The sequence below is a fragment of the Anopheles nili genome, chromosome 2 (genome assembly GCF_943737925.1).
Source record: "Anopheles nili chromosome 2, idAnoNiliSN_F5_01, whole genome shotgun sequence".
NCBI lineage: Eukaryota > Metazoa > Arthropoda > Insecta > Diptera > Culicidae > Anopheles > Anopheles nili.
The window spans coordinates 69,371,286-69,380,633 of NC_071291.1; the positions used below are offsets into that span (position 1 = coordinate 69,371,286).

Consider the following 9,348-nt stretch of genomic DNA (forward strand, 5'->3'; position numbering starts at 1 on the left):
ATCTTTTACTTATTAGATTGTCATACTACAGTCGCCTATGTTGGATCGCTTCAAGCAAATTTGTGACCTATTCATAGCCGGGAATCGTCTGCAAATCAATGATATTGGTCGTTTTAGCGAGACATCAACCCCATTCTTTTCAACTTCCCTTATGGACGGTGTAGAAGAATTTAACAGCCTGATTCTTCTGTGCTATTTTTGTGTATACTTTTCATTCATTCATTGTCAATTGGAAAGACTGCCAATAATTCAAAAAACATGATCATACTGATTTAATTATTTGGCATCAATGTTTAAACGGTCGTTTCAAATGAGTAGTTGGGTCAAGCTTTGAACCAACCCTTAACCAAACAGTCTCTCTACCCTGGTACATAAACATAAAGGCCCACATGCGTGATCGACATTCAAAAGGGCTGTAAATAATAACAAATTCTGTACAGCCGGTTAGCGGTAAAGCGTGTTTCTGGTAAACCACTCTGAATATCCTTTTCACGTGCTATGGAATTACTTTCGGACCAAGGCCTGCGGCTAGATGGTCGACGGGCAAATGAGTTGCGCCAGATTCAGTGCAAAATGGGCGTTTTTAGTCAACCGGATGGCAGTGCGTATGTGGAGCAAGGCAACACAAAGGTGCTGGCGGCCGTTTACGGCCCACATCAGGCGTCGTCAAAGAAGAGCAACTTTGAGGAAGTGATAGTAAATTGCCAATATAGCATGGCAACGTTTTCAACTGGGGAACGCAAAAAGAGACCCCGCGGCGATCGCAAATCACAAGAAATGACTATACATCTCAAGCAAGCTTTAAGTGCATCCATCAAAATGGAGCTGTATCCGCGATCGCAGATTGACGTGTACATTGAAGTGTTGCAGGCTGATGGCGGAAACTATTGCGCCTCGGTGAATGCTGCCACGCTTGCACTGATCGACGCGGGTATTTGTCTAAAAGAATACGTTTGTGCGTGTACAGCATCGCTTGCGAACGGAGATGTGCCGCTAATGGACGTGTCCCACCTTGAGGAAACAAGTGGAGGCCCAACGCTTACTGTGGCATCTTTGCCGAGCAGTGGCAAAATTGCGTTCATGGAAATGTCTCAACGGTTCCACCTGGATCATCTACCGAAGGTGTTGGAAACGGCGTTGAAGGGCTGTCGTGAGGTGCAGAACGTCATTGATCGAACCGTCCGTGAGCACGTTACGCATTTGGGACAAGCTGGTGGATGGGGAAATGTTAATAAATAATGAGAATAACAGGAAACGTTTGCGTTTAAGTTTTTTTTTAAATTTGTCTACATCATGCTGCTACTACGAGAGTCTGGTGCAGTTTCATTGCTCCACCTGTCGGTTCATTATGTCCATGAGTTGTTTTCTTCTTTGGGAACTTCGTAATTTTTCGATCATATCATCTAGCTGCTCGCTTCCTTCTAAAAATCCTTTTAGATTATGCGTGGTTCCACCTTCCAGTCGATGGTCCGTGATGCGATCCTGATTGTAATTGTATGTTCGAATCTTCTCATTACGCAGACTCTGACCGACCTGCGATTGTTTCAGTGCCTGTGTGCTGCTGAATCTCGCTTCAAGCTCTTGCTGCATTAACTTGGCAACCAGCTTTTGTTTGGCAATTTCGCGATTTTTAACCTGCGATCGTTCCGTCTGACACTCGACAGCAATACCCGTGGGAAGGTGTACGATTCGCACTGCGCTGTCCGTTGTGTTGACGTGTTGACCGCCGGCTCCGCTGGCACGTTTGGTTTCGATTTTAAGATCCTTTTCCTTCAGATCCACCTGGAAATCGTCTGGCCGTGGAATGATTGCTACTGTGACCGTGCTCGTGTGAATACGACCAGATTTCTCTGTCTCGGGTATACGTTGCACTCGGTGGACACCACCTTCGTGCTTTAGAAAGCGATATGCGTCCAGGCCATTTACTATTGCCGTTGCATGCCGCGTACCACCGATGTCTGTATCCTCCGACTGCAGCATTTCGATCTCCCAGCCCTTATACTCGATGTATCCACAGTACATCTCGAATAGTTCGCGAGCAAACAGCATGGCTTCCTGACCACCTACCCCTGCCGTCACCTCCATTATCAGTGACCCATAATCTTCCTCATCGTCCATGGACAAGATACCGTGTAGGATTTCATTATCTAAACGTAACAATATGCTGCCGTACGCTTCGCGCTCTTCCTTCATTAGCTGTATCATCTCATCGTCTTTGTCATCTTTCAGTTCCTTCAGTGAATTTAGGTTTTCCACGATGATTTTACGCTGTTCATACATTTCCACCACATTCGATAGAAGCAGCATCCGTTGGATGTCTCGTTTTGTACGCTGCTCCTGCACTTTCAACGCGTAATATTCAAGGCGAAGCCGTTCCAAATACTTTTGCATTTTATCGTCTGATATTTGAAAAAGAGCTCCTGCGTGTTTAGCTTCATGGCACTGGCTTCTTAGCAAGGGAAAAAATGGTCGGTAGCAGGTGGTGGGAATTTGCCTTCTAGTTAAATAGTACGTGCATTGAACGATACGGGATAGGCGATTCATAAGCATTTTTATTAGTCCTGTTAAATAAGAAGGCAGAGTGTTCAGAATTTGAATTGTTCCACACGTTGTACACATTCTTGGCTTAGAAACCTACCTTTATCTTTTGCTTTTGCTGTAACCAAAAAGCATACAGCAATTGCTATTTGGCAAAATGATAATATATGATATCTTTTTCTGCTTTACTTAATTGTTAAATATATTTTGAACACGGTTCTTTATTTTGGAAAGTTTTGACTTTGAGTAGACATTTCATTTTTATAACAATGCAGTTTATGGTGAAGTTTTGCTATAAAAGATATGCATTTATGCTACTCGTGTCGATTCTCAATGAAATGGTATTACTATGTAAAAGTTCGTAGTGATTTATTTCTTTGAATAGATCGCGATTTTCGTAAGAATTTTTACGAGTTAATGTTTTGGGAGCATAAATGCAATAAAACATGGTTTCTAAAACATCTAAAAACAATATTATTCGAAAAACTGTGCTATTAAAAATGTCAAATTTGAAATGCATATGGCGGCCGAAAATTGGTATATTGTCCAGCCACCGTACTCACTCTACTTTGATTTGCTGGCTCCGCGATCGATGGCTGCAACTGTCATTTTGCTTTCGTTCTTTCGGTGGAGTAGCAGCGTTCAGGAACGAATGTCATAAGGTAAAGAATTGGCAGGTTAGGTTTTACATAACCACCTTCTTTTCATTTGGCCACCATCTTGTTAGATAATAGTGGAGTGTGTGCAATTTTACCGCTAAACCGGCCGGTTTTCTATCGTTCCAGTCGACCGTTCGTTCCAGAAAAACCGAAAAAGAGCAAAAAAACCGGGCGAAAGGGTGTGACATTCGAGAAAAGAGATGTTTTCCTCGATGAAAACGCTCATGACCGCGGCGATCCGGGCCGACCAGATCATGGCCCGGTCGTACGCGGCCAAGGCAGCGGCAAAGGCCGCCGCCTCAGCCCAGGGCAAAATTGTGGCCGTTATCGGTGCCGTCGTGGATGTGCAGTTCGACGAGCAGCTGCCGCCCATCCTGAACGCCCTGGAGGTGCAGGACCGCAGCGCCCGGCTGGTGCTGGAGGTTGCGCAACATCTCGGCGAAAACACCGTCCGCACGATTGCCATGGACGGTACGGAGGGTTTGGTGCGCGGACAGCGCGTGCTCGACACCGGATCACCCATCCGTATTCCGGTGGGTGCTGAAACGCTCGGCCGTATCATCAACGTTATCGGCGAGCCGATTGATGAGCGCGGTCCGATCGACACCAACCTATCGGCCCCAATTCACGCCGAGGCTCCCGAGTTCATCGAGATGAGCGTCGAGCAGGAGATTCTGGTGACCGGTATCAAGGTCGTGGACCTGCTGGCTCCGTACGCGAAGGGCGGTAAGATTGGCCTGTTCGGCGGTGCCGGTGTCGGCAAGACCGTACTCATCATGGAGCTGATTAACAACGTCGCTAAGGCGCACGGTGGTTACTCCGTATTCGCCGGCGTCGGTGAACGCACCCGTGAGGGTAACGATCTGTACAATGAGATGATTGAGGGTGGTGTCATCTCGCTGAAGGACAAGTCCTCTAAGGTCGCACTGGTGTACGGTCAGATGAACGAGCCTCCCGGTGCCCGTGCTCGTGTCGCTCTGACTGGACTGACCGTCGCCGAGTACTTCCGTGACCAGGAGGGTCAGGATGTGCTGCTCTTCATCGACAACATTTTCCGTTTCACCCAGGCCGGTTCGGAGGTGTCCGCTCTGCTGGGTCGTATCCCGTCCGCTGTCGGTTACCAGCCGACCCTGGCCACGGACATGGGTAGCATGCAGGAGCGTATTACCACGACGAAGAAGGGTTCCATCACGTCCGTGCAGGCCATCTACGTGCCGGCTGACGATTTGACCGATCCGGCTCCGGCTACCACCTTCGCTCACTTGGACGCCACCACTGTGTTGTCGCGTGCCATCGCCGAATTGGGTATCTACCCGGCCGTCGATCCGCTCGATTCGACCTCGCGTATCATGGACCCGAACATCATTGGTGCCGAGCACTACAACATTGCCCGTGGTGTGCAGAAGATCCTGCAGGACTACAAGTCGCTCCAGGACATCATCGCTATCCTGGGTATGGATGAGTTGTCCGAGGAGGACAAGCTGACGGTCGCGCGCGCTCGCAAGATCCAGCGCTTCCTGTCGCAGCCCTTCCAGGTGGCCGAAGTGTTCACCGGGCACGCCGGCAAGCTGGTGCCGCTCGAGGAGACCATCAAGGGTTTCACGAAGATCCTGAACGGAGAGCTCGACCATCTGCCCGAGGTCGCCTTCTACATGGTCGGCCCCATCGAAGAGGTCGTCGAGAAGGCCGAACGTCTGGCCAAGGAAGCCGCTTAAGCAGCTGCTGTCCTCCTGTCCAGCCGTACAAGCTGCCATTTTCGAATTTTGAACGCAACTACGTTCGCTTAACAAATAGCGGCTTAAAAGAGTATGGATTGGCCGTTAGATTTTACTAGAGAAGAGAACACGTTGACTAGCTCTCCGAAGAACAGTAACAGCAACCTCCACCACGAACACACATGTAAATCATTTGAATATTTAAAGGACACCACCGACAAAAGAAGTAAGAAAAGCAAGCGCTCTAACGTGCGTTCCGAGACTGCCAAAAATCAGTGGAATGAACTGCACCGCGCGAGGTCCTGCAATGCACTCCTCCCAAACTACCATCCTTCGCAGCGGATCTTGTGCGGATCACTTCATTCGGTCGTAATTGTCGAAAGTCCCTTAGAATCATTCGAACATCAAACGCAAGCACCAAGTTTCATGAGATTCATCACCACCAATGGTAGCAGCGTGACGGATGTGCGCCAGCGGAAGTAATACCACCATTTCCGGCTAACTGGCGGACGTATGTGAGAGGGGGTTGTTTTGACTTAGCTTGAAATACATGTAATCGATAACAGAGTTTGTCGTTTCAATAAGATTCCTGTATTATTCGGTACCACTTGAGTGGATTGTGTAACAAGACTGATCCGAAATTCTTGCCAAATAGGCTCTGCAGCGTAGGCGTACGTCGTGTAGCGATGGGCAAAACATTATCAATTTTTTGCGAAGTATTTTTTCCCTTTATCTTTGCGATAGCAAAAATGTGACACGCAAGTTGGCCACACATTTTAGAGTCATCAGCAAATGCCATTTATAACGCCTACCGGAATGGATATTTATAGAAGCTAGAAGAAAAACAAATCTTCCGATCGATGGCAAATGTAGCATTTTCATAGAACAGCATCATCACGACTAGAACTAGCCAGTTTATGTAAGCTTTCGGGAAAGAGTGTCAATTTTGAACACAAGCTTAACTTCACCGGCAAGAAACTGTGTTTCGTAATTTAGGGCAAAAAAATAAATCAGCTTGAACATCATACAATGTTGCCTGGTCTCAGCTGATATTGATTGAAGGATCCAGAACAAAATTTAGATAATACAGCGGTACATCACAACATACTAGTGTTGTAAGTAAACACAATGAGTGCGAAAGACGATTGTATGGACTTTTTATAAAAACAAAACACCATTTGCATGGCAAAACAAGCGCCGGTCAAACTAGTTTGGTTGACATAACCGAAGGGGTCTTACATTTACTGCAGAGACCGGCTACCGGATATTACAGTGCATCCATTAGGTTCACCTGGGTAAATAAATTTGAAACTTCAGTTGCATCTATTAACTATTATTAATTCAGCATCACTTACATCGGTAACATTTCTTCTTTCAGCTTATCATTAAAAAGCATAGATTTTTGATAATATTAATACATTTATCATAATCTTAGCTCACCTCTTGGCTAAAGTTCATTTTCGGTTAATTATATCATATGCGTACTACAACGTATTTGTATGCAACCGTATCTGCCATGTTCTTAAAAAAAGTTTCAAAAAACTTTATTTAAGTCTTGAAAACCGCATAGTTTCGTGTAATGTTAATTGGTTTTTGGTGAATTATATTCATGTAGCACTTTTATTTGCCTTTCAAGATAATGTTAGTATTAAGAAATTTAATTTAATAAGCAAATTGAAGGAATATAAATAACTATTGGTTAATAGGTCCTAGGGTCCGTCCACTGGCACTACCTCGTTGGCCTTTTGATTTTTGTCGTCAGCCACGCATCGGTGTGCTACGTGGTTCATCATAGTTGCTGAAATCGGGAATGGTTTGATTTTTGCTGTACGCTTCCCGACTGATGGACTTCGACAGCACGAGATCGGTTGCACCGTAGATGGATCCGCCCAACCAGGCAGTGAAGTTAGCTTCCGCAGGAGCTTTGTGGAATTTGAATGTCTGTACAAACAGGCGGTCTTTGTAGAGGTCTGTTTGCACTAGCGCATGCAGTTCCGATTTAAGCCGTGCCGTCAAACCCTGACACATCGTCGAGCCACCGATAAGGATGATATTGTTTGCCAGTGCTAAGCGAGTATCGCGTGGACATTTAAGAATTGCGTTCAATACGATGTACGGCAACCCGAGCCGATCGTTGTCCTCAGGAAACATGACTTCGTACGCGGTTTCGCGCAATCGACCAGTGATTTTAATCATAGCGTCACCCTGCGCCGGATAGTCCACATCCGGACATGGGGTAAGTGATGCACCTCCATCCAAGCGGTACTTGGTCGCTCTTTCGGCAGTGGTCACGAAGCAGGTTCGAATCTTGATATCTTCCAACGTCGCTTCTGTGAGCAGTTTCTCATCCACCCCGTTTTCAATTAGTTGCCTTCGGATTTCGTTGTGGACGCAATCGGCAGCGAGCGGTTGAGCTTCCCAAGCGTATAGAGCCTGCACGCCACAGAACACCGGAATAATAACTGCTTCTTTGTAGCCAATGTCCACCACAAGTGCCGTCTCTACGGCCAGCGTCGCTAGCACGACGAGATGTGTAGGTACAAAGAACACAGACGAAACGTCGAAATGGCAGAAAAGTGCCCGAGCAAGGTTTTCTTTGATCACGGTCGGACCGAGGATCGATTCGACCACCACTATCTTGCGCTCCTTCGGACTGACGAGGACGTATTTGAAGAAAATTGTCTTCAGAAATTCTACTAACGAATCATACAGTTCACCTTCGCTGGTGTAATCAAACAGCCTCCGGTTCGGTGTTGTTAGACCCTCATTCTTCGCCCGGTGGTCAAGCACCTCAGATGCGATGATGCTGCGAGGATATGGTTCACCAGCAAAGCCCAATCTGTGGAATATTGCGAGAGCTTGATTTAGTTGAATCGGGCTGCAATCGCAATTCTTGGGAATTATACTTTGTCAGTGCATTTCCAATTTCCAACACGATGGCAGGTTTTTCCTGCAATACCGTTTCGTACAGCGGCATATTCAATGAGACTTTTAACTAGCAAATGATCTCTGGTAAACTTTTGTTTTCTGATATAATCCCAGTGATTCATGGGGTTTTCATTACAATATTGATACAAACTTTTGTCTAGATTATGGAAACGTTCAAAATAAGTTTAATAGAGTTAAAACTAAAATATAGCTAGATACTTTACGAATTATGTTCAAAACAATCATACAACCTTTCTATGACATCATTGTCAAACGTCAGATGACTTTCAAAATGTCAGTAGTATGAATGCAGTAAATTGCATCGGTAAAACTGTGAGAATTGAATTCTTATTGAAATTCAGCTTAAAATTGTATATTTATATGAGAGTATACATATAGATAAATTAAACATAATTGTCATAGTTCAAGAAAAGAATGAAATCGTTATGTATGCATTCGTTCAAAACTTGCCATGCGTGTCAACACGTGTCAGCCAAAAATGGCTGCGTACTTTCTACGTTGAGTTGCATGCTGGTTGCATGGTAGTATGAGATACTATGTTAATTTTAAAATTGTGCAAAATTTCACAAAATACTGGAGGCGAAGAAATACACAAATGCAATAGTTTTGCTTTTTTATTTTCTAAATTGTGCCACAAACTATGTCGGACAAATAACCCCTCTGTTACTAATAGACACTTAAACAGACAGGTTTCAATTTGCTTGCACAGTTTTGATTGATTTCGAATCGTGCTTCGTGTTGTGAGAGAAACATTTAACATTTCGTTTCGTAACGTTCGTAATGAATCTACAATCTTTAGCTCTTATCCTCTCAATATAAGGTCGTTCGATTTCGTTTATTTATGCATATTATTTCTTTTAACCGTTCAATATGGGGATTGCGAGTGAGCTCTATTTGCGAAACGATACATTCAAATATAAAGTTTTACAACGTGCACTAATATAAAAGAAGATTCAATAAATAGGACACTATCAGTATGAGTTTCTGAATGGTAGGAACGAGTCTTTGAGTGGCGGATGGCTCAACATCATTATATTTACAGTGTTCATTTAGAGCGGAAACTAATCGTACTCTAGCTGTAGAATCTAATTATCCGGCTATTGCGTATTGTTCTCGCTGCTGCACCGTAATGCACCGTGTGGTGAGTGCATGGAGGTACGATCACCTCGAAATTCCCTGAACCGGTCATTAATACCTTTGGTAAGGTTAGCATCTGCTTGCTATCGCTGCGAACATCTCTAGTAACTTTGGCCTACTGGCGGGGTCGTGGTTAAGGATATGACGATACGGGGGAAAAAATGCTCACATAGTAGTTTGCCAGCATCCTGTCGCTGCGGGAATAAAATGCATTTGGTTGAAAAGAGAGCGACCGCAAACTAAATGAAAAATAAATCAAAAGTCGGAAGCAAAATACGACGCTCATACGTACATACATACATACATATATATATTTACAAACACTACCGGCCTGTATTATTTTGTACCGA

At 44.9% G+C, this 9,348-nt stretch overlaps 4 protein-coding genes across 4 annotated transcripts; 2 read left to right on the plus strand and 2 right to left on the minus strand.

Moving 5' to 3' along the window:
- Nucleotides 1-498: 498 nt before the first annotated feature.
- Nucleotides 499-1,239, plus strand: LOC128720352 (exosome complex component RRP41). Its single transcript, XM_053814016.1, has one exon. It carries the CDS (start codon nucleotides 499-501, stop codon nucleotides 1,237-1,239), a length of 741 nt encoding a protein of 246 aa, XP_053669991.1.
- An 84-nt stretch (nucleotides 1,240-1,323) lies between these two features.
- On the minus strand, nucleotides 1,324-2,550 carry LOC128729317 (peptide chain release factor 1-like, mitochondrial). Its single transcript, XM_053822991.1, has one exon. The coding sequence runs from the start codon at nucleotides 2,548-2,550 to the stop codon at nucleotides 1,324-1,326; it is 1,227 nt and encodes a 408-aa protein (XP_053678966.1).
- A 620-nt stretch (nucleotides 2,551-3,170) lies between these two features.
- Nucleotides 3,171-5,516, plus strand: LOC128731997 (ATP synthase subunit beta, mitochondrial-like). The gene is made up of 2 exons (XM_053825156.1): nucleotides 3,171-3,200; nucleotides 3,324-5,516. Exon 2 carries the CDS (start codon nucleotides 3,398-3,400, stop codon nucleotides 4,910-4,912), a length of 1,515 nt encoding a protein of 504 aa, XP_053681131.1. The 5' UTR covers nucleotides 3,171-3,200; nucleotides 3,324-3,397; the 3' UTR covers nucleotides 4,913-5,516.
- A 982-nt stretch (nucleotides 5,517-6,498) lies between these two features.
- Nucleotides 6,499-7,889, minus strand: LOC128732074 (actin-related protein 10). Its single transcript, XM_053825236.1, has 2 exons — nucleotides 7,819-7,889; nucleotides 6,499-7,751 (listed from the first exon to the last, which is right to left on the minus strand). Exons 1-2 carry the CDS (start codon nucleotides 7,887-7,889, stop codon nucleotides 6,671-6,673), a joined length of 1,152 nt encoding a protein of 383 aa, XP_053681211.1. The 3' UTR covers nucleotides 6,499-6,670.
- Between the last annotated feature and the right edge of the window lie 1,459 nt (nucleotides 7,890-9,348).